The sequence below is a fragment of the Gekko japonicus genome, unplaced genomic scaffold (genome assembly GCF_001447785.1).
Source record: "Gekko japonicus isolate JY-2015 unplaced genomic scaffold, Gekko_japonicus_V1.1 scaffold135, whole genome shotgun sequence".
NCBI classification, from domain to species: domain Eukaryota; kingdom Metazoa; phylum Chordata; class Lepidosauria; order Squamata; family Gekkonidae; genus Gekko; species Gekko japonicus.
In genome coordinates, this window is record NW_015175359.1 from 442,921 (window position 1) to 468,710 (window position 25,790).

General features: G+C 42.2%; 1 protein-coding gene across 1 annotated transcript in view; it reads right to left on the bottom strand.

Annotated features, from left to right (window-relative positions):
- Window positions 1-25,790, bottom strand: part of TAOK3 (TAO kinase 3) — a 147,617-nt gene that overhangs the window by 80,686 nt on the left and 41,141 nt on the right. The window contains 6 exon segments of the mRNA XM_015425354.1: window positions 2,270-2,366; window positions 3,739-3,784; window positions 4,786-4,887; window positions 6,361-6,432; window positions 9,792-10,003; window positions 15,787-15,896. Of these exon segments, the coding sequence (XP_015280840.1) occupies window positions 2,270-2,366; window positions 3,739-3,784; window positions 4,786-4,887; window positions 6,361-6,432; window positions 9,792-9,911 (437 nt within the window). The 5' untranslated portion in view covers window positions 9,912-10,003; window positions 15,787-15,896.

Here is a 25,790-nt window from a genome sequence, read left to right on the forward strand (position 1 = left end):
GTTTTCTATTCTCTTCTGCTCACTCCTGGGTATACTAAGACATAAGTAAACGGGAGCCAGAGCAAGTGTCTAAGGGAGAAACTCTGTCTTATGAAAACAGAATGAACACACTCTAAAACAGCAAAGTTCAGCTCTTCACAAGGAAGTGATGTTAATCTCTGTGCCTTTATGAGAAATGTGGACATAGGAGGTGTGGGGACTTGAATATCGCTCCAAACAGGTCTAAGTGTTATTGAGCACTGCTTGAGATTTAAGAGGAAGAAAATTCAACTTTCAGCACTGCTGGGTCCAACACTAATGTGGGAAATTCAATCCCCAGTTCGTATTTATTTCCAAAGTGCATGCCTTTACAGGAAGATACAAGTTTATTTGATATCTATCATGTCTCATGATCTGGAAGGCTTCCCAAAGACAGATTACATAGTATGGCAAGTTTAGGGGATGCTTCCATCTCTTCTGACACAACAATGCACTAGGGTGGCATCTCACCAAAACTCTAAATCTCAAAAAGCTCTTCTGATTGTTCCCCTCCCCTTCCATCTAGTCCCACACCCAGTTGCTGACAGCCAGATGGTGAGTTGCCAAGTGGTGTCCTCTTTACTCCCTTTCCCTAGGACAGCTGGTCTTTTCACTGTCCCAAGGCAAAGGGAAAAGTCAGGTGGGGCAGCCTTATCTCAGCTTTTGTACTGAGCAACAGCAATATAAGGTGGTGACGGCAGTTAGCTTGATCTGAAGAACTTCATTCTGAACTAATGATTGGGCAAGTTCTGTTCTTTTCGATAGCACACCATAAATACAGCCTCTGTAGCACAGTTCTGCACCTACCAGGCCATCAAGTCTGCACTTGGATGCCTCCCTCTCTTGGAGTAACCCTTTAACACTAGAGTGACCAACACAGCCAAGCTACAGAGCCCATAAAGTGAATACTTTCTCTCTTCTAGCATTAAAGGGTTTAAGCACTAGGGGAAAAGGCCCCGAAACAATACATGGTGCTCAACACAAACCATGCTATGCTTGTTCTCTCTTTTCTAACATCTTATGGATACTTCAACATAAGGAGAAAAAAAATGCATTCTGCTCCCATTACGTAGCTTTGTGATATGGCAGCTGCCTGGGTGGCTCTATCACTGCCCCATGTCACATCCATTTTCCGTCAGGAAGGGGTCAGTGCAGAGTTGAAGGCAAAGGCAGTCTGTTTCAATAACACAGAGCAACAAGGGGAAGTTGCTGCTAACCATCAAGCAGGCCCAGCCTGGATACTTTTATAGGGATCCATATAATCCACTCTGGCCTGTTACTTCAGCTTCCTTGTTAGTCTGGCTCATCTTGTTATACTTCCCCTCTTTTGACGAATGCCCACTGGTGCTGCACAGGTGAATCCCAGCCCAATCTTTCTCAAGCTCCAGATTCCACACTTGCTGTAGGTTCAAGTCCCAATACAAAGACCAGAATGAGACGTTTACACAGCACACACAGACTGCTGCCAAAAGCATCAGCCTCACGTTTCCTCCTCTTCTCCTCAGTAATGCCTAGTTCATACAAAGCCTGTGATGAGCCATCAGTGCTTTGCAAATTTCTCCATTCCCAATGCAGCCATCAATAGAGTGGAGGAAAAGGTGCGCAATATCAAGTCTCATGTTTTGTATTACAAAAGGATGATAAGCTGGAGACTTCAGGCCTGCAGCTTTCAGCCACATATTGTCATAATATCCAGTTTCAACCTCAGACGCCTGTCAAAAGATGTATCTAGTTTTCCATGCCATGAGACATGAGATTAAAGCAATATTTTTATTACTGAAAATGTCTTGGAATAGCAGGCTGCATTAAATGCAGTATCTTGTTACTATTATATTAATAATCTCTATACTAACTGCATTCTAGAATGACAAAACCTTGTTGGGTCAAGTTCTCCCTAAATAAATAAATATATTCTGTGTCTCCATGTTGTCTGTAAAATCTGGTCAGCTATACATTCTTTTAAGGAAGACTGTAAGCAGCTAAAGGCAGATTGTGAGCAGCTAACTTTACCATCTTTAAGATATACCATATTTTTAAAAGCCATACTCTGCTTTCTTTGGAGAAGTTTGTGATTTCTAGTGTTAAAATTGTATGTAAGTGAAGTTTTAGGTGTAACAGTTCCTAGTATACCCTAACAACACTGTTCCAGATGTTTTTTTAAAAGTTATTTTTATGGCATATTTTTTTGCAAGTGCTTCTTTGTCAATGCACAGAAAAATTATATAGAAGATAGAGAACTTTATCCTCTTACCTATGTATCTTACAATGAGAATGCAGGTAGGCCAGCCCCTGCAAGGCACCATGGGTAATGGCAGCTATCTCCACTTCCTGAAGTGGTTTCTTGTGAACTGAATAGGAGAAAATACAAAAGAATTCATCTAGATTGTATGTATTGCTAGTGTTTTATGCACTTTGGAATCAACTGTTTTTCATGAACCACTATACCTACAGATGGAAACTCTCTTCTAAGTGAAAGAAAGCACAGACTACACAAACAGGCCAAACAAGACCTGAACTCTCAAATGGTGGAAGAAGCTCCAACAGTCCCTGTTGCTGTTTGCGCATATCTTGTTGGTTCAATCAGAGTTGCTTCTTGCCACTGCAGCTGAGTTAACAAACTGAATCACAAGTTCTTTTACTTAACAGAATAAGACAAATTTAATACACCCTTAGGGCTCCATAAAGGGGGGGGGGGCAATATTACTGCTTTCCAGACGTTTTGATGGGTGATATTAACAGGGGAACATTAGGAGCTTTATATAAATTAAAAATTGAACACCATCAATGGGCAAGCTAGCATAAGCAAAAAAAGTGGAGCTTACAATCAAATTTCAGCTGTGGAGAGGACTACTGAGGAAGAGAAAGGATCAAGGGTACCGCCAAGTCTACACATTTGTCCAAATGATAGATAGGGAACATTATTATACCTGCACCAACACACCCCTGCTGTTAAAGTGGTAAAAATTCAGAAGATTTGAGCCCAGATCTCCAGTATCAAGCATAGTTGCACTCAAGGGTGCAGGAAACTACTGTGCAGATGCTCCTTTACTATGCTGCCCCCACCAAAAGAAAGACACTGATGGATAGCCATCTAATCTGACATCACCCTGGGCCATCATTTCTACAGGCTTCTACACTGTAGAATCAGTCAAACAACACATTACTTTCCCACCCCTCACATTTTTCTCTCTCCCAGCTCAAGTAATCTCTGAGAAATGAAAATGCTGTGCAAGGAAATACTAGGATGGTAGTCAGCAGCTGGTGTCCCCTTAGCCCTCCCCTCCCACCACAAACTGCCAGCTCCAGAAACAAAATGGAAATGTGGATGTGTAGCATTTGTGGCAACAGAACTTAACAGCAAGTCACTCGCAGGAAGAGAAATGACACCTAGGGCCCACATCCACTCCCCTCCCTTGCCACCCATCAAAATTAGTTTTGAATCAGGAATCAAGCAGCATAGAAAAGAGACTGCAGATCATGAGTATAAAGACACAGGATAGTTGCCCCAGAATAACCCAGTGGCATGCACGCTTGCAGTATAGCAATTTCACTTATGGGAGCATTGGTAAGGCACAGATGGCCAGAGGTAAGCTCACCGCAATGGAGGGAAGCCTTTCCTGCACCAAACAGAAAAGAATCAGACCACATTTGCACAGCACCACACGGCAACTCACCTGTGAAATGGGAGGGTATGCAAAACTCCATGGGAATAAGGCTTACCTTCTAACAAATCAGAAGCAGATCCTAAACAGTACTCCATCACCAACTATAAGAGATAAATAAATATAACCATTAAGGAGTAGAGATGAGGGGTGGTAAACAGACAAAAAATAACATATTTTAAGAGGGTATCTATACACTACACATTTATCAACTATCCCCTTTGTTTATGTGAAGTGGCCCTCAGAGACTACCTATCTGTTGTAGATCATCTTGTGTAACTATCACAAAATCTCTTTGCATGTAGTTATAGTACGTACATACAACCCTCCCACACAACAAGCAATAATCCATATGCAAGTTCTACAGCAACTCCTCCTCTCTCGATTTCACAAAGACCCAGGTATTTACAAGTCTCTCAGAGTGGCATCACACCTGACACTTGCTGCAACAACATCAGTGTTCTCTTCAGTAAAGACAAAGTGTGAAAAGTCAATACACATCTTTAAACACTCAGACATGCACCATGGGGCTCCAACTGGTCACAGCTACCTTGAGTATGTCCTCTGTATGTTTAAAAATCTGAACTTTATGCAGTGCACACTGGTGTGTGTTTGCTGTGCCAACTGTACAGCATCAGCTTTTAGAGGTCCCTTCTCAGCATTTCTTTCCTTTTTTGATTTTGTAAACATTTGTATAGATAATACATGAGGCGGCATGAACATCTACAATAATCTAAAGGGGAAGAAATCTGAGCCCACACTGAAAATCAACAGAATTACATGCTACAGTGGGACAGTAATGAAATACAAGGGGACAATAAAGGAATAATGCTGTAGACACAGCCTAAGAAAAAAATATCCTTTGCCTTCTTGGGATGATTTCTAATACCTACCCGATTAAACACAGATAAGGTTCCAGTAACCCGAAGTAGACCCCAGTCCCGTAAAACACTCTATATACCTCACAGAAATTTAGATATTAAACATGATGCTTTACAGCCTTTAGAAATAATCAGTAGCATGAAATAGTGTTCATCTTGTTTGATACCCAGGACTTCCTCAAAAACAGCCTATTACTCAAAAATCCATTGCAGTTCAAACTTACCCAGGCAGTATGCTCTTTCAAGTAACATCCCTTATACTCTATGGTGTTGGGGTGCTTCAGCTGTTGTAGAAATCTGACTTCCTTTATGATATCCTGCCATTTCTGTTTAAAAGAAAGGGGAAAGGAATCAATCAAACTTTAAATTCTTCAGAAAAACCACACAGCTACAAATCTGGTTCTGGACAGGACCAATAACAGCAGCACTGCAATTTCATTGAAATGTTGTTATCTGGCTAGAATCTGGATTTCAAGGAATCTCAGCTTCTTAGCACATGAATGCATGAAGCTGCCTAATATAGAGTCAGACCACTGGTCTATCAAGGTCAGTATTCTCTGCTCTGACTGGCAGTAGCTCTCCAAGGTCTCAGGTGGAGGTCTTGCAAATCATCCTTTTCAACTGGAGATGCTAGGGATTTAATTTAGGACCTTCTGCATGCAAAGCCGATGCTCTACCACTATGGCACAGCCCCTCCCCAAGGATACAATGCTGAATGTGATAGTCCACTTGTGTAACTAGCATAAGCCAGTTTCAAGTGATAAGATCCTCTGAGATCCAGATTCTGACCAGACAGCACATGAAACTGAGAAGTAAAGGGTACAAAAATTCAGTGTCAGCATTTGCTGAAAATACGGACACCAAAAGGAAGCTTCTGCAAGAATAACCATTATCAAAGGGCAGTGAGAATGATATACAACACTGCAATAAAAAGGATATTAAATATATGCAATGTATTAATGCAAGGTAAAGAATATCTGAAGAATATCTGAGTAATATTATATGGACTGTGTAATTTTTCTGAACAGTTTCCTTGTAACATACTTCGGAGTTATTACTAACCCTGATTTATGGTCAGGAAAGAAAAGGAGAGAGACCAATTTACAGAACATTTCAGGACATGTGGTGCTGTTTAGCCTGTTAGGTTTGATGAGTCACATGGTAGAAATGTGGCTATTTGATAGCAACAGCTACGTTAACACAAAACACCAAGGGAAAATTAGTTATAAAAGCACTATCTAATGGAAGCTGCATTAATGTCCTGGAGTGCTCTCAAACATTTCAACTGCTATAGGGACAGGATTAGTCACAGAATGCTGAAGATCACTGTTGCTGCTCTGCACAGATCAGTTTGGGGAGATGGAAAACCATCACACACTATCCAGATATAAGAGGAGTAATTGTGACATCAGAGATTTGAGTAGCAAGATGACAGAGTACCAAGAAATAATGGGGAGGGGATATTATATAGGAGCCAAACAGAGCCAGAATTATGAAGGTTGGATTTTATATAGTGATAGAACTCACACATGCAGGTCTCAAAAGACACCTTGCTTAGTATTTTACAAAATCTGAAAGCCACTCTAGACTGCAGCATTGCAAACAGCTCACTGTCTCCACCCCCACTTCCCTATTAAACTAACACCAATCCATTTTTATATTTAAAAAATATTTTCCCATAGAAGCAGGAGTCACTAATCCAGAACTGAATAATTTGATTCACTGCTACGGCACCTGAATTGGGTGGGTGGCAGAGTTCAAGAATAGCTATTTTCAGGGTTGTTCTCTCCCCCTCTTACCTCGTTTGTTTGCTTCCCACTGTAGGACATCTTCTTGATCGCCACCACCTCATTGGTGTGAGCATTGGTGGCCTGCAAAAGGAAGGAGGAAAGGAGAATGAGAAGAAGCAAAAATTTAAATATGCGTTCAGCTCAAACATTACCCTTGAAACCATCCAATGTTCTCTCATATATAGCTTTAGCATAGGGCCCCCCTGCTTTTTCAACACCAAGTGCCACCATAAACCTTCTGACTAAGGTGCCTGGGAAGCTGGGGTAACATGAAGTAAAAGAACCACCCCAAAGGTTTTTGAGCCATGCTGCTACTTTGTATGACAAGAGGAGCCTGCAGGCTGAAAGTGGCATGCGTTTCTCATTCACTGCTGCTTCCTGCACCGACAAGCATGGGAAGTCATGAGGCCAATGTCAAAAGCAGCACCTGTTCCTTTAAAACTGGCTGCATTTCTGCTGCTGCACCCAGGAGATAGGCTTAAAAGGGAAACCAGAGCCAGTCTAGTGTAGCGGTGCGAGATTCAAACTAGGATCTGGTAGACTTTTCCCTCTGCCATGGAAGCTTATTGGGTAATCTTGGGCCAGACACACCCTCAGCCTAATATACCTTACAGCATTGTTGTTGTGAGGACAAAATAGAGGAGAACATTGTAAATTGCTTTGGGGGGGGAAAGAAGGATATAAATGAAGTAAATAAAATAATAAAATAAAACTTTAAGTTATCTGTAGGCTAGATGCTACCAAGCCATCAGTTGTCCCTAACTATCATGGTGATATCTTCATTTTTTGTTCTGGTAATCTTTTTTTGTGTGTGGGTTTTGTTTGTTTTTTTGCATTTTTCATATGTGCATGTGTGTGTGCATGTCAGTGTTTGTGCACCTGGAAGTCATGGCAACCTCTGGTGACTGACCCCTACTGGGGGCCTGTAGGATATTCAGAGAGGTGGCTGAATAAAGCCTGCCCCCACCTCCCGACTGCTGGAATTCCAAGGAGGTCTCCCATCCAAGTACTTGCCAGAGTCGACCCTGCTTAGCTTCCGAGATCAGGCTTGCCTGGGCTATCCAGGTAAGAGCTGTTCCAGTAATCTTTTAAATATCAGATGAGTAAACCTTCTCCTTGATGATTCCCACCCAAACTCCATATCTGAACGCAAAGAGCCTCCCAAAAGCTGCTCCATAACTATGGAACTTCCTGCCTTTGACGGCCCACCCAACTCCATGCCCATCCTGAACATCTTTTGGAAGCATTATAAGGTATTTTTGTATTTAGGGGCGGATTTTGGAAACTGGGATTATTTTAAGGCAGGCAGGCAGGGATATGTAATCTGACAGTACCTTGGTCATTTCTCTTTTTAAAAAGAGCAGCTGTTCAGACTAAGCAGCCAGGCTGGAATTACAGGGGCAGATGAAACCTTACTGGCCTCTTGAATCACCTGGTAACTGTCAGCAAACTGTAGTACTTTATTTTGCCAGCTGCAAAGGGAACATCCAAGCATAGCAAGCAGCAGGCCAGCAGTTCCTTCCATGGTGACACACAGCAAAAATCTGGCTGACAGAGTCCCCAATTCAAGATCCACACTGCTTTACACATTGGGCAATGAGCACGTTTGTGTTCTCTTAACTGGATTTAAATAGATATTTTAACTGGAACGAAAAACAAGATCTGTTCCAACGCTTCACCAAAAGGCAGGCTAGAAATTTTAAAAAGTAAAACAGAACCTTCGGCAGTTAACAGCTCTGTGACTGAAAAATGTTGCTCAGGGCCTCAAGTGATTGAGTGTTTAAGTATTATTTTACTAATTAAGATGAAGATTTATTTGTAAACCTCCCAAAGCACCGTCTATCATGCCAATAATATCACCATGACTGTTTTCCCCACCTCGATTCCTTAAAATAAGCTATGCCTGGCTCCGGAAGCTACAGAAGATGTGGCAACAGACTGTTTGGTGCAATCTCTTTGGCTGGGAAGAGGATTCCTCCCTGCAGATTACTCTTCCATGGTGTTGTCTGGTGGAGCTTTAAATGATTAAAGCAGCAGGGCTCTCTGCTTTCCTTGAAGGACTAATCCTCAGCCAGAAACATCTTACAGTTAAATAACAGGCTCATCAGACAAGCTGTAAGTAATGCTGTGCGGCAGGCAGCTTTAAGTGGCACTGCCTCGTTTTCAAGGAATATGAGGTCTTTTCTGCAAAGCAGAGGAACTAATAAGTTCAACCTACTTCATTTGTAAAACTGGGTCACCTCATTTAGATAGCGCACAAGCAAACGTCTTTTGTGACTAAAGGCATCCAAAGCAAGAACCTGCTCCTAGATGTCAACGCCCTCCTAAAACAGTGACATTTATCCCCCCCCCCCAGTAATTTAACATGGAGAGACGAGGACATTCCTGTGCCTGCTTTCTTTTAGCCTCCCCTCCCGGTTGCCATTTGAGGATATCATAGATAAAAATATGAACGACAGAACAAATGACACAAAAATTGACTTGTGAGGCAGCATAGCAAAACGAACCTTGAGCAAAGAACCTGGTCAGCTGGAGCAGCTCATAGGACCCCCACACACACCATTTTTATGCTCAGATTTTGAATATTTGGCAACTTCTCAATTATTATAAAGGTTTGGGTCACTCTCTACTAACTGACTAGCTGAGCTCATCTAGGGCAGATGCATCACAGCACCCTCCACTTGGCCACAGACAGACTCTATTATGTTTCGCAGCTTAGCCACCATTCCCTGTGGCCACACGAGCAGCAAGTCCACACTTTTCTTTAGAAACCAAAACCAGGCAGCATCTCTTCCCCAAAGCAAAGGGCCTATTCCCAGTGTTGCAGGAGATGTTTCAGAAGAGCAGAGGTAGCATCACCTTTAGGTCTGCAGAGTGCCCACTGGAAAGCTGCTGGCTGCTGCCTGAAGCAGCCATCCTGTCCCACCGACATGCCCAGAAGCTGGAGTGTTTATCACTCCTGTCCTTGTTCCCCAAGTGCAGTACAGAAAGCTTAGACTGCCAACTTCCAGGTGGAGCCTGGAATTCTCCAGGAATTACAACAGCTGTCCAGAGAAAGTGTACAAAATGGCAGCTTGTAGGGTGGACTCTATGGCACTACATCCCTGTTGATCTCCCTCTCTTCCCGAAACCATGCCTTCCCGGGCTCCACTTCCAAATGGCCAGGAATTTCCCAATTCAGAATTGGCGACCCTAGGCAAGCTGCAAATACCCAATCAGTTTCCCAAACCCTCACACTTCATGAGAGTTCAGGAAGTCCTAATGGGCATGTGTGTCTTGCCATGCTGTTTTTAAACATGCCTGGGAAATGAGAAAAGGATTATTAGATCCTGTAGATCATGGCTACATGCTAATACATCAATAATGCTAATATATCAATAAACATCACCACAAAGTTTTTTCTTTATATCCAATCAGGAGTAAAAAGCAGAACTACTTACAAAATAAACCGCTCCAAAACTTCCATGTCCAATTTCATGCAAACCCACAAATAGTTCCTGAGGATCATCTTTGTAAAACAGGTCAGCTATTTCTGGGTCCTTTGGCACCCCTTTGCGCATGTTGAATAGTATTAGGACTTAGCTCCCACCACAAATTCTCTGCCAGTTTCTTCCTTCATTGACAATACAGTTTGCAGGTAGCAAATCAGAACCTTTAAGAAGAGATATTTGTCAGTTAATCAGCTAAGTTTGCTTAATTAAGATTCCTTTTATAAGACTCTTCAAATAAACTACTTTTTTCCATTTTACCTTTCACCAACAGTATTTCATTATTACTCAGATAATGTTACAATAAATGAATATCCTTGTGGTCTCTACTAGCTGTCCAAAGGTTATATATTTGGAAGAGTGCAGTTATTAATAAATAGCCTATTTGAAATTTTCACAAGCCAGTTTCTCAAAAGCCACACCACTCTGCTTTCAATGGTTTAAAAATACATTTTTCTACATAAGCCATACTCCTTCATTGGCTGTCACCGTGTATTTTAAGGCCAGCACCACTTAGGAAACAAGGGCTCCTAGGTTACAACACAATATGCTCAGGCTTACAAAGCCTCAAGAATAATGTCAGAGATGCTCACTGCAACATTACAACCTCTGAAAAGATTTCTTCTTTTATGATTAAAGTTGATAGACTTTGTGGATAGACTTTGTTTTTAACCACACATTGATTAAATTTGGCAGGGCTGTCAGGGGCCAATTAAAACTCTTGCAATGACTAGTTCTGATCCATGGGCTACTAGTTAGTCAACTTTTTTCTAATTCAACTTTTTCTAATTTATTCTGCGTGGTATAAATGAATGAATGAATGAATGAATGAAACCACTGCATGTCATTTTAATGGGTTAACTGGGATACCTACCATAAAGTATTTAAATCAATACATCTAATATATACGGTACATATAAATCCCTGCTTTCTATTATTATTAAACTTCTTTTTAGAGAGGGTGGTGTAGGGTTTAATTTATGCCTGTAATTTGGGTGACCGAATAACAGGGACATGAATGTGGGAAAGTGTTATTCTGAGTTTGCTTTCTCGTTTATCTCCTCAAGTAATCTGTAACTATTGTAGAAGACTCGGGGCTCAGGGCTAAAAGGGTATTTATCACCATCTCCTAAACTTTATACCCGCAACCCAGTTCCCCATTGAAGTTCAAAATATCCTTAAAGCAATAATTGTTGGTTGCCAGCAATCAAAATAGGATTTCCTTTTAGCCATTATAGGGATCTGAAGGTGTCTTTTACCAGTATGTTCAAGGACAGGAAATCTTCACCCTGTGGGGCTAGGACATACTTGTGTAGTTACATGATATAGAGATTAAAATCCACTTTCCAAAACAGAGTCCTGAGGCATGGGAGGCAAACTCCATAATACCCAAGTAGGTCTTATTGTGGGAAACAAAGAAGTAGGTACCCGCCCTATCACAACAAGCTTCAAAAGGACACTAAACCAATCTCAGATAGCAATCTGAATTCTCCAGGCAGTACAGTCCCACCCTTTTTCTCATTAAAAGGCATCCACACACCTTTTCGGGAATTGAACTCATCAATATCCTGTAAGGCAGACTCTAAAAGGAAAGGGACCTGTGAAAAGCTAATTAGAGCCAAGCAAGGCATGAATGACATCATACACCTGAACAAAGTCAAGCCATTAGTAACAATCTCATTAACATTTAGGGCTGCCAACCTCCAGAGCTTGGGTTTCTCCAGACTACAGAGGTCAGTTCACCTGAAGGAAATGGGAGCTTCAAAAGGAATTGCATCCCTGCTGTACTCCCCCCTCCCTTCCCAAACTCTGCCCTCCATAGGCACCATCCCCATATCTCCAGGAATGTCCTATGATGGAGTTGGCAACAATATTCACATTTGAATCAAAGGCCAGAATGGATAGAATTCCTAATACAGAACTCTTCCACTGGACTGACTTGGAATGTGGAAAATTTCCCTGAGCTGTTCAGATCATCTGGGGGGATACTGATGCTCTACTGAACTTGTTTTATTGTTTTAAAATGTTCTGCATGCTGCCCTGAGCAGGGAGGGTGGGATACAAGTCAAATAAATAGATTAATAAATATACATACAAACTATAAGGAGGTATAAATAAGAAATAAGTATTCAGTGTCCAAGTTGAGAGGGCCCTTACTTGTCACGGCTGTTCCTAGGGCCTTGTTTTCTGCAGCTCCCACCATCACATGCACTAGATATCCTTTGGATACTACATAAGGGTGAATGTTTACAGGGCTAAAGGAAACATGGCAACTGAGATGGAGCCACCAGGAGCAGCATATAGCTGTATAGAGGACAGATAGCCATTTCAAAGCAAATCCTGGATGGAGGAATTGGCTGAATGTCATTGCTATAAAGCATTTATACCATTAATTTCACTGCAGATTAGCCTACCACTTCAGTATGAGAAAGCATAAGCAGGGGTGACCAAACTTGCTTAACGTAAAAGCCACCAAATAAACATCAGATGTTTGAGAGCTGCAAGACATGAACAAATATCGCACATACATTTTTATTGGAAAATATGCAAATTTGCTTTTTATTAACATTAAATGAGACTGCCAAACATAAAAACAAAAGGAGTAAAAACAGATATTGATAATGATATTTATTTGTCCAATTATATTTGTTTGCTAATGATATATGTCTGAGAGAGAGAGAGAGAGAGAGAGAGAGAGAGAGAGAGAGAGAGAGAGAAAAAAAGAGAGAGAGAGAGAAAGAAAGAAAGAAAGAAAGAAAGAAAGAAAGAAAGAAAGAAAGAAAGAAAGAAAGAAAGAAAGAAAGAAAGAAAGAAAGAAAGAGGAAAGGAAGCAAATAGATGGGGGGAAGGAGCGGTGGAAAGAAAGGAACTTTCAATGCATCCTCCAAGGCCCCCTCCCCACACTGGCTGGTTTGGCCTTCTCTCTTGGCTCCCCCCACCTCAAGCCTATCTAGCAAGAAGAAGAAGAAGAAGAAGAAGAAGAAGAAGAAGAAGAAGAAGAAGAAGAAGAAGAAGAAGAAGAAGAGATTGGATTTATACCCCGCCCTTCACTTGGAGTCTCAAAGCGGCTTACAAACTCCTTTCCCTTCCCCTCCCCACAACAGACACCCTGTGAGGTGGGTGGGGCTGAGAGAACTCTGACACAAACTGCTCTTTCAGGAACAGCTGTGCCAGAGCTTGTGACTGACCCAAGGTCACATCAGCAGGTGCAAGTGGAGGAGTGGGGAATCAAACCTGGTTCTCCCAGATTAGAGTCCGCACACTTAACCACTACACCAAACTGGCTCTCGGGGAACATTGGCTGGGGAAAGGATGACCTCCCCTTTGCCCCTTTGCTTCCCCAGCTGCCCTGCCAGGAGCCACATGTGGCTCCTGAGCTGCAGTTTGGCCCCCTCTGCTCTAGAGCAACATTTGAGAATGCCAGTACAGTGTAGTAAAGGTAAAGGTTCCCTTGCTCGAAAGCCAGTTGAATTCGACTCTAGGATTGCGGTGCTCATCTCCGTTTCAAAGCCGAAGAGTCAGCACTGTCCGAAGAAGTTTTTGTGGTCATGTGGCTGGCATGACTAAAAACCAAGGCGCACGGAACGCTGTTACCTTCCCACTGAAGTGGTACCTATTTATCTACTTGCAATTTCTTGCTTTCAAACTGCTAGGTTGGCAGGAGCTGGAACTAGAGACAGGAGCTCACTCCATTCTGCGGCACACTCGGGTCTTGAACTGCTGAACTACCGACCTTCCACAGCCTGCAGATCAGCGTCTTAACCACTTGAGCCACCGCAGTTAGTGTCAAACAAGGATCTGGGAGACCCAGGTTTGAATCCAGTTTGGTGTAGTGGTTAAGAGCGTGGACTCCCCCACATACAGCTGCTGGTGTGACATTGGGTTGGTCACAGTTCTCTCAGAGCTGTTCTCTCAAGGACAGTTCCTGAGAGAGCTCTCTCAGCCCCACCTACCTCACAGGGTGTCTGTTGTGGGGAGAGGGAGGGGAAGGGATTGTAAACTGCTCTGGGATTCCTTTGGGTAGTGAAGGGCAGGGTATAAATCCAATCTCTTCATCTTCTTCCCAGGGAAGCTTGCTGGGTGACTGCAGGCTAGTCACACATTCTCAGCCTAAACTACTTCAAAAGATTGTTTTTGTGGCCTAAATGGAGGAGAATGATATAAGCTGCTTTGGTTCCCACTGGGGAGAAAGGCATAGTATAAATGAAGCACAGAAAGAAGATTTGCATAAGCATTATGAAAGCAATCCCTTTCTTTGCAATTCATCTCATTGCTCTCTACAGGTGTCAAACTCATTTGTTAGGAGGGCCAGATCTGACATAAATGTCACTTTGTCAGGCCAGGCCACGTATGCCATAAAATGTAACATGAGGTACCAGAGATATATAAACTTTATAAAGATGATTTAAGATGCCAAATGGCAATAGCAGGCATGATTGGTTAGGTGTGATAAGCTTCTGGGCATGGAGATATCACTATAGGTAATAAGTCAGGAAACCTAGGTCTCAATTTGGTAGAGGGGGATTCAGTCCAGGAGGATGCAAAGAATAAATAGAAATAAAGTCTGAGGTAGTGACTCACAAAAGCACATACCCTACCACAATTCTGCTACTGGACTCTTACTCTTTCTACTGCTATTAAAAACCACAGCATTCAAAAAACAGTGGGGGAATGTTTTATCCTTCCAGGACATTCAGTTGCTGACCTAAGAGTAGCAGTTCTCTTACAAAGGAATTTCAAGGGAGATTAGAAAGAGAGACTGCTGAATTGCAACTGATAATCAAGCTCAAGACAATGCATTCTCCTGGACTGAACTGGGACCTAGGTTTCTTCTTCTCTCATTACCAATGCCTGCTATTGTCATTTGGCATCTGAAATAACTTCACTCTCCAAGATATAGGGACAAATGGACTCCCATTCTAGATGTATCTGAAGTGAAAAGTGACTCATGAAAGCTCATGCCATGCCACAAATTTTGTTAGTCATTAAGGTGCTACTGGACTCTTAATCCCTTTCACTAATAAAGAATGCAAGCTGTGCTGTTAGGTTTCTTCCCCCCTCATCTGTTAGAGTTGGAAAGGGGGACCTCTCCAAATGCCATGGGACTCCATCTCTTCCCCCCCCCAGCACTTTCCCTCCCTCCCTCTCTCTCTCTCTGAAGAAGTGTGCTTGCACACAAAAGCGTATGCCTGGAATAAAATGCTGTTGGTCTTAAAAATGCCCCGGGACCCCATTTCTCTCTCTCTCTCTCTGGCTCTTTCCCCCCTCCCTCCCCAGAGGAGGAGGAGCCCTCAGCCAATTGAGAGAAGGGAGACTTGGTTTTCTTTCTCTCCTCTGTGAAGCAGGAAATAGGAGAGACTGGGCAAAAGGAGCTGCAATGCAAGAAACAGGAAGCAGCAGAGAGCCAGTTGCTCGCAGGCCGGATATCAGCTCTGCAAGGGCAGGATCCAGCCTGTGGGCTGTATGTTTGACACCCCTACTCAACTCCATCCCCCATGCCTACTAAGTTTGCTTGGGTACAGCTACACTCAGGTAATGACATAATGTATTAAATGTCTATTTATTAAACATCTATTTAATTCCATAAAAACATTCTGAGTGGTTTACAATAAAGTTCAGCACAATACATAAAATGACACAGAACTAATATTAAAAAATCCCCTATCACACAATGTTTGGCATTTTGATTCTCTTAGAAGCCTGAGATTTCCAACTGCCATTTTTGAATAACCACAGTTCTTTGGGGGCAGGTAAAGAAATATTTAGACTGTTTTTGCCAGAAAAGTTTCAAGCCAGAATGAATGGCAGAGGCAATGTTGGTAAAAAACCCTGAGGTAATTTGTCATACTTGATTTAAAACATGCACACAATATAGTATCTTAAATGTTAACAACAGGGACTTAGTACTGCAATAAGGGTTAGGCTAGAAAGGTGCTATTTAACATACCTGAGCAATGGCTGCATTAACCATACTCTGTGGCTCAGACCCATTTCAGTAAAAGCATTAGACTTCCTTTTCTGGTGTCTCCCCAACTCTACACAATCTTGTCTTCTGACCTGTGCAGAGAAGCAGTGGCAATTAAAAGAGGCAATACACTGTGACAAAGTAGCTGATATACCAATGGACAACTTTGGACCCATCTGCAGCTAGCTCCATTTAGCTATCTATGCCCTCCTCCTGTTTGCACTCAGGACTGGCTCATGCTGTTCAGATACCCCAAGCACTTTCCTCCCTGCCAGGCTCCTAAGTGAGGTGCAGCGGAAGCACCTCTACAGCTGTCTTGAATGGATCTTGGGCAGACAGTAGATAAGGGTCCCTTCAGTCTCTGAATCAATAATTTTTTATACCCACTCTTGTGCCCCCAAATATGAGCGTTAAAGGTGAGCGTTAGTCAGAACCAGTAATGTGCTTTTCCTTTTAGCCACCAATTCCGCACACCATCTCTCCTCTTCTAGCACATTACTATCATTTGGAACAAAAATGAGTCTTAACCCTACTTACAGCAGCTGGGTGCCAGAGGACAGTACAATTAGCCAGGATAGTCAGAGGCAGAACCAAGGAAAATGAAAATGAATAGCCAGGCACCAAGTTATCAGCAGGCAAGTTTCCTGATTACACAGGAACAAGCTTTAAAAGTTGCCTTTAGTTTTCTTCTAGTTTGGAGATAAATACAAACTATATCTTGAGTTATATTGTTTGTTTCTTTAAAGAAAACTAAAGACATTTCATGTATGTGCGTCACTCTAATTCGATAAAGGTAAAGGTTCCCTTGCTCGAAAGCCAGTCGAAACCGACTCTAGGGTTGTGGTGCTCATCTCCGTTTCAAAGCCGAAGAGCCAGCGCTGTCCGAAGACGTTTCCGTGGTCATGTGGCCGGCATGACTAAACACCAAGGCGCACGGAACGCTGTTACCTTCCCACCGAAGTGGTACCTATTTATCTACTTGCAATGTCTTGCTTTCGAACTGCTAGGTTGGCAGGAGCTGGAACTAGAGACGGGAGCTCACCCTGTCTTGCGGCACCCGGGTCTTGAACTGCTGAACTACTGACCTTCCACAGCCTGCAGTTCAGCGTCTTAACCACTTGAGCCACCGCAGCTCAGGAGCCACTAATTCAAAAACATTGGCAAAAAAGCTATATTTCCAATACCGCCTGTTACAGTATTGTTACAGTATCTTGCATATCCACTGCACTCCTCTCACAAGTGAATTGTGTACTTGATTTTTTGATGCTTCCTGCATGCAGATATGGCAGGGGAACAGATCAAGTATGCAGAGGTGAGAAAGCAGGGCATGTTTCTTTCATACATTATGGGGTACATACTAAACATGAAGTACTAACTCAATTATAGTAGGTGACATAGTTTTAGTGGAGGTCAACTGAAAGTTCTAATTATGTTCATTTTAAGCTATTAACTTTATTATTTAGAACAGAAAAGATACTTTAATCAACAAGTTTGATTACAAAAACAAATTGAACTATTGCTGTGGAATAATGACATTAAGTTTTTTAAACTATCATGAATTATTACAACTATTAAAGATTTCTAGAAATGTTAATTCACTGAACGTTTTTATTTGGCTTTTACTGTCAATCACCAGGGTCAACCAACAGTTTCAAAGATAAAAAGCAGAAACAAAAGCAAAGTAACAGCAATAATGAAAAAAAAACAACAGAAGTTGGTCTTTAAAGGTAGCAGTTGTTTACAAATTACACTAAAATGAAATGCCAACCCTAAATAGTTCTGAGCTTGGTTGCAGAGTAATTCAGCCATACAGAGAGTTGGTACAGAATGGTGGCTAAGGCTGGGAAACCGTCTGTTCAAGTCCTCTCAGTGGCGGGCTTACTCAGCAACTTTAGGCAAATTATGCTCTCAGTCTCAACCCACCATCTGCAACGAGGAGATAATCACATGGATCTACCTTACTGGGCTGTTACAAGGATTACCAAGTTAGTGAAGCACTGAGATCACTCTTAAAGCTATATAAACACAAGATGTTGCTATCCCTATGCCTATCAAGGCCCTCTAATATCCCAGTGTTTACAACAGAGCTGATCTAAAAATTAAAAGATCTTTTCAGACATTATTGATTAGATATCAGTGTGAAAGATTGCTCTCTGACTTCTGTCATTTACTGGCCCATAATAAACCAGAGCATCTGTTCCTATACACAGCCTTTCCCCTGCCAAAGCATGCTGCAGTTTTGCGTCTATTGCAGAACAATTGTTTGAAGACTGTAAAGCATCTGACAGCATGACTCAGGATGCAGCCAGATGGCAGCTGCCCACGTTCCCGGTTCAGTGCTTATAACATACAACCGAGAGTGCTGGAAATATCCCAGGAAAACATGCCCCCCCAACCCTAACCCCCCCCCCCAGCATAGCCCTAACATTCACTATAACATGTCAGTCAAACACAGCTTACACTGGTGTCGGTCAGTTACATGAATCAGTATGGCTGGAAAAAAATGTGCATAATTGTACTACAAGGAGACAAAACCAGCCTCTTGACCCACTTAGGAAAACTGGCTATAAGCATCTTTTTTATCAACTCTCTGTGCCCTGAAAGTACAGCACAAAAGCCACATGGCAATTTGCAATAATTTTGTTTTCAGATCAGATAGGTATTCTGTGGCCTCAAGGCAGAAAAATGTGGTACAAAGTGTACCTGTTACTTTACCATCAAGGATACAGATGTTACTATAGATGTAAAATTTTCAGAAATATTGAAACCATGAAATCCCCCCCCCCCCCAATTTTTGGGAAAAATTGAAATATATGCAATATTTGCCAAATACAACCTAATCTCCTTTGATTTTACATAAAATGTAACATTTATAACTAAATTTCATACATTTCATTTTCTACAAGAAACACTGCAAGTATACCCAATATTTGAGAAAAAGTTGGAAACCGCTGCACCCTATGCTACTACAGCACATGCATCCTTAATTTTTGCCACCTGAAAGGTAGGAAAAATAAAAGCTGAAGGTAGAAAAATTCTGCAGGAAACAACAGAAAGTATCATTTGGACAGAAACTTTCTTACAGAGTCACAACAGGTAGGACTACCAGCATGTTTGGATTTCATACTGAACTTTTAAACACCAAAAACACAACTCGAATAATGTAGTATTATTAAGCACATTATAGCGCATTAATTGTTGCCATAATTATTAACATTGAAATTTAAAAAAATGGAATACACACACACACACACACACTATAAGAGTGTTGTGGTCTTTTAGTGCTTTCTCTATTGAAAAAAAACGACAAAGTCCTCAGACTTTTTCATGCTGTAAATTTGAAAAGAATGGAATATTTTATATGAGAAGGTTTTACTCAGCTATTTTATGGGAAGGTTTTTTTCAGTGGTGGTAGATGGTGGTAGGAAGTGCCTTCAAGTCACAGCCAACTTGCAGTGGGGTTTTCAAGGCAAGAGAAGAACAGAGGTGGTTTGCCATTGCCTGCATCTGCATATAAACCCTAGATGTTCCTGGTGGTCTCCCATTCAAATAATAACCGGGGCTAGCCTGGGGCATTTATTTTTCAGTACTCCCTCAAATATCCCAATTTTTCCATTTGAAAAAATTGAAAAAGTCCTCAGACCTCTTTGTACATGTGAAAATTGTTACTTTTAAAGAAGTATTTTACTCATTTTTAAAGATACAATATTTCATAGGGAGGGTTTTTTTCAGTTCTCCCCCAAATATTCCATAGGAAATACTGAAAAACTCCTTGAAGAAAAAATCCGGGAAGAGAACATTCCCCCTCCAATTCCTCCCACTTTTTCCAGGCCTTCATATTTCTAGGTGTTAAATAAATAGGGAAGGGCATGAACCAGCTGACAAACTAAAGTTCATCATGGATTTTGGCCGTTTCGTGGTTCATGAAGCAATATTCATGAACTGAAGAACTGCCACAGACTTTCATGAATTTTGATACAGTTATTGGTAGTTTGCTCTTCAAGAAAAACAGCCACTTAGTTGTTTGGTTTAAATGGCTGGAAGCCATTTAAATCATTGCTTTTTGTTCTATAATATTTGTGAGGACTTTTTCTTCTTCTTGCTTACAGAAAATAGAATATTCCATCAATCTACATTACTGCTAAATTAAAACCCAAGCTCCAGAGTGCCTTCATTTTTCATACTTCATTTTTATCCCTCTCTGCTTGATACAAGTACATTCTGCAGGCTGGCATGTATGCCTTGTGGGGAAACATGGGACATATGCTAGGATGCAGAAACTTTTGCTAAGTATATATAACACACATGCATTGTATTCCAGGACGTTTTGTAAGCAGCAATGGGATATCACACATGATCAGAGCATCAGTGGTATGCCATGACTGTATTTTACAAGTACAGACATTGTGCTGGACACAGAAATCACTATCCTGGGAACCTCAGCTTTCTTGGATTTGTGGTCCCATTAATGGCAGCAGGGTAGAAGGCACAAGCTACCAGGAAGTTCATCAGTGGAAGTTCCACTGAAATGAGTGGGAACAGTTAAAGAACAAAGCAGCATCCCATGTTAGTGTGAGGGAATATGTTAAGATTTTCACCTCAACTAGTAACATGTCTTGGATCAATTGTGGCTGTTTGGACTTACCCTAAAAGGAAAAGGGTATTGTTTTTGCAAACTTTATATCAATAAATACCTCTTTTTCAACCTGACAGCAAAAATACTTTCACCTACTGTCCTCTAAAACAGAAAGCACTCACCTTTGAAATCCTTGCAAGACCATAGCTGCGATGCTACACTACACTACTTATGGAAAGAGCTGCAAGAACATGTGACAGCTGAAATGAAGAACTGCTTCCTCAGAATTCACTTGCCTCACCCCCAAGAAGTCCTATTAAATAATCCCTCAAAGCATGTTGCGTTTCATGCCCTATGGGTGAGAACAACCACTAGTGTCTGGCACAGTAACAGAAATATTGATGGTCATTAGTACATTACTTAACTCTGATTGATCAAATAATTTCTCTTGCAACAATCCCTCAAAATATGTTAACTTGAAAGAACACAGGTTTCTATCAGCCTCTGGGTGCTGATGCTATTGTTTGCTAAAGGGGCAAACATGAGCAAAAAAGATTTATGCTTGATGGTCAAGTTTCTTTGATAACTAGCATCTTCAGCAAAACCCAACCTGCTGATTACAACCTACCCCAGTACTACCCACAGAGCATTATTTTACTGCTTCAGCCTGTGGAACTTTTCTGTCAAGCAAGCACCATGACTGAAAAACCCAGTAAATGCCAAGCTCTGACCACGCCTTGCCAGTGTCACACATAATCCATTAAGCTTCTCCCTGACCTGCCATATGCTATCTTGAGCTCCATTTACAGACTATTAGATTCTGTCCTAGCTCTACCCATGACTCACCAGATTCTGCCCTGGCTTTCCCTTAAGGCCCCATCCAGAGGGCAGCTTTTGTTGTTGTTGTTCAGTCGCACAGTCAAGTCCAACTCTTCGCGACCCCATGGACCACATCATGCTAGGCCCTCCTGTCTTCTGTCATCCTCGAGTTTGCTCAGTTTCATAGAGGGCAGCTACAATTGCTAAAATCAAATGCTGGCAATCCTACATACATACTCCCAATATTAGAGTACAGCACTGACCATGTAACAGGCACATCCAGAAACAGAATAATGGCTTGCCTGGATTATGGGTTTTTTGAAGGGAGGGGTTGTCATTAATAAAAGAATAATGTTATTATGTTTAGCAGGGTTTTAGTTTTGTTGTTGATTCTGCTTTTTGATGACTTAATTCTGTTAGGAAGCAGCAATGGCAAACCACCTCTGCTCATCTCTTGCCTTGCAAGGTGAGACTTCATTGGGTTGCCATGAGTTGGCTGATCTTAGTTCTGTTATTAATTGTTAAACAATTCTCTTAAATATGCTTGTTTGTCATCATGGCTGTAAGCCACCCAAGCACTTTTTAAACTAGAATGTTGTGGTATATGTTTTAACATTAATAAAATAAACCAGTAGCCAGACTGGTGCATGATCAACATATTTCCTTATTTAAAACGTCCGATTCCACTGGCACAACAAATTGCAACTCTCAGTGGTGGTGACATAATAGTACATTGTGCTACTATGACTACAATGACATTCATTTGAAGACCCAACACAGCTGCTCACCACCCCTGACTGACCACTGGAGTCCTCCTAGCAACACAGAGAGATGTACAACACCAGATTACAATGCCAAAACTTTGGGGTCACACACAGTCAACTTGCAGCTTTTTACTCCCTATACCTCTGTGGCAGTTTACCACTGGCTTAAACCGGCTCCTGGTTGCCCCTTGGTGCCACCAATGCAACTGACTGGAAAGAGGTACAGCAGTCTGCTTCCTGGTATGTCCAGGCTGACTCAACAGTTCGCCAGAGACTTAATTTCACTATATAAATCTGATTTGGCTGCTACCCGATTGCCCTCCTCACTTTTCCCAGCTGCCTCGCATCTGTATTACCCTGCTCTACAAACCATCTACTCAATTACACCCAGCCGACTGCCTTCCAAATTACACCCTGACTGCACCTTCAGACTGCCAGCCCTGGCAGAGTTTCAAAGACACACGCACAAAAGCGCTACATGCGCTACTAGATTAAAGGTGGCAGGAACTTATGCAGAACCATATTTTTGGATTTCTAGATCTCTAACCTGTACATATAGAATATAAAAATGTATAAATAAAACATGCTCTACTTGTTCACTAACTGCAGAATTTGGTGCATGGCAGAGAATTCAGCATGCTCTCAGTTTGCTTTTTTTTTAAAAAAAATCTAACCATTATGAATATACAGATATGCTTGAACAAATGTAGTCAGTCAAAAGGTTTACATTCAACCTGATCAGAGACGTGCAGCAGAACCTGTGCCTTTTTTTAAGCTCAGGAAGAGGATGGGGTGTCATGTGGATGTCATGCTCTCCAAGATACTTAGAAAGTAGGCATGAGGTCTAGCTACTTTACAAGTGTTTCTGAGGATCCGGACATGCCCTTTTCCCTCTTCAAGCTAAGAAGCTGGGCAAGCATTCTCATGAACCTCACATTGAGCTTTGGAGGCATGTGGGAAGTTATAGGTAGTCCTGCTACTTTCTGAGCATCACCAAAGCTCAGCATGAAAGTAAGGGCAAGACCCCCACCCATCCTGATTGGAGGGAGGGTCAGAGAGCAACTGGTGAGTACATATTTTGGCGAAGTAACAAAAGTGAGTGGAAAACTTAGCAGGGGATAGGGTTTTGTCTAATTACATAGTTTTCCTCTGAAGATGGAAGGAAAATTATACACAAATCTATTTCATTTACCAGCATATATTCTAGTTGCAGAAATAAGTTTATCACTGTAGAACATCAAGTAGCATGGTACTGGCAGTAGGGACATACACGGCTCTTTATGCTATTCGCAAGGAAGCTCTGAAGCAGAGTATCAGGGCAAATGATTTTGCACAATGGCTGGGTGTGTAAAAATGGTAAGACCCACATTTTCCAAGAAAAACATTTCTATTTTGGCAGGCATTTTGTTATTATATTTATCATTTATGATAAGTTTCATGGACATAAAAATTGTAGAAGCACAATGGCATACTAGATTCAGTTCAAGGTTTTGGTTCTTACCTTCAAAGCTCTATGTGGTCAGGGACCTACTTACCTAAGGGACCGCCTTTCCCCACATGTTCCCCAGAGAGCACTAAGACTGAGGTCCCAAAAGCATCTAGCCCTCCCAGCCCCTAAAGAACCCAGGCTAGCTGTGATGAGGGCCAGGGCCTTCTCTGTGGAGGCCCCTAACTCATAGAATGAGCTCCAGGATTATATCAGGGCCCTGTGGGACCGTGCACAGTTCCGCAGGGCCTGTAAAATGGAGCTCTTCCACCAGGCTTTCGATTAGAGTGCCGCCTCCCAATTCTGCAGCCCTGGCCCCAACATGAGCAACATCAGCACCAATTTAATAGCCAACAGCCTGGCAGGAACCTGGATTATGATAGTAGTGACCTTCTGGATGTTGAGAGGACGCCGCCATTGCCTATTAACATCTGTGTTTATTAGTATTAATGATTATATGCTGTGCTTTGATTTTAAACTTTGTTTTAACAAATCTCGTTGTTTATATATATAGACACACACATACACACACACACACATATCCTGTAAGCCACCCTGAGCCTGCCTTGGCGAGGAGGGCAGGATACAAATAAAACAAACAAACAATTCATGGCAGGTAGCACCAGTAGTAAGTAGCACATCAAAGACACTTACTGGTGGGCAGGGGGAATGGGGCCTTAAGAAAAACACCAAATGTCTACTAGCATGCCAGAAGGACACAGATGGACAGTATGGGAGGGTAAGGTCGGTAAGGGCCAGCAGGACATATTTGAAGGTTGACATGGGAAGTGAGGGAGACAAAGTTCTTACTGTTATTCAGAGGTCATTTCGGGGGGGATTGCGAGGGATCGCAGTTCCCCCAGGTGAGGTACAGGGGCGGGGCACATGACTAAGCCCCGCCCCCCGCTTCCGGCCGCCCCGCTTCCGGCCCTCATTCAGCCAGGAGGAGGCAGGAGAAGAGGGAGGGTAAGTTGCTTCCTCCCTGCCTCTCCCGACCCCTGCCTGCCTGGGGCCAGGGAGGGCCTTCGCGGGGCTTCCTTGCACTCCCGCTGGCCTTGCAGGTCCACCGCCGGGCCCCTCATGGGGCTCGGCAGTGGAGCTGCAAGGCCGCCGGCGGCCGGGACCGTTGGGGGCGGGGTGTGTGGCCTTATGACACACTTCTGGTGATGTCGGGGGTGTTGCCTTATGACACACTTCCGGTGATGTCAGGGGGTGTGGCATATGCTAATGAGTTATGCTAATGAGTTCCTAGCTCTTTTTCTACGAAACGACCCCTGCTGTTATTAAAAACTCTGCAACCCACCTAGAATACACCCTGCATCCCGCCGGTGATACACATACCACTGGGTTGTGAACCACTGATGTAGAACACAGTTTGAAAGTCATTGCTGATGGCAGCTATGAACTCCACCCATCAGTGACAACCAAGCAATGAAATGTTTTATTAAGAGAAAGAAGCCCTCTAATTTTCTAGGTTTGTTCAGTCTTCAGCTCACTTGAACCTCAGATTCACCTCTTCAACATAAACAGACCAGAGGCAGAGTTGAATTTAGGAATAACAGAATGTACAAATGAGCCATTAAGATGTCTCACAAGTTCATGCAGTCATCCTCCCCAGTGTAACACCTCATCGCATTATGAAACCCGCCCTCCAAACATACTATTAATAACTGCAGGATACAGACATCTTTTTCCAAGGCACTGTCCTGCTCCAAGATCCTCCAGCCTCCAGCCAATTACCTCCCATGTACATGTTCCTGACTCTCTTGAGGTAATATTAGATAAATATCTACAGATGTTAAGTCACTTTGTGTTTAAATAACAAGATTGAAAAAATCAGACTTAAAATGAGTTAACACAGAAAGAGGCTCAGAATCAGACTTAGAATGAGTTAACACAGAAAGAGGCTCAGAATCAAGCATGGAAAATGTTACACCCAGCTGAAAAGGAGAAATCACCACCAGACATCCATTTGGAAAGTTTTAAATGTTTATTATTTTTCTAGCACAAAAGCGTGTGTTTTTTTAAAAAAATAACCGACTAAGAGGGTCTGTACATTAGGAACAAACACTTGTTGATCACCAGCCTTGTAAAAGTGATTGTTTTCAGAAGCTACTTCGTTTCAGAAATGCCTTAAGGAGCTTTAAATCCTATATTGTTCTAACTCTTCACAGTGCTAAAGAAGGGAGTTGGACTCGCCAGAGGACATGCCCCCAAAGAGCACAGATCTTACTTCCTGAAGACATTGTTCATGACAAAATGTATCAATTTTATATAGGCATGATCCACATGCTGAAATCTCATCGACCCCCAATTTAAGAAAAATGGAACCTGCAAATGG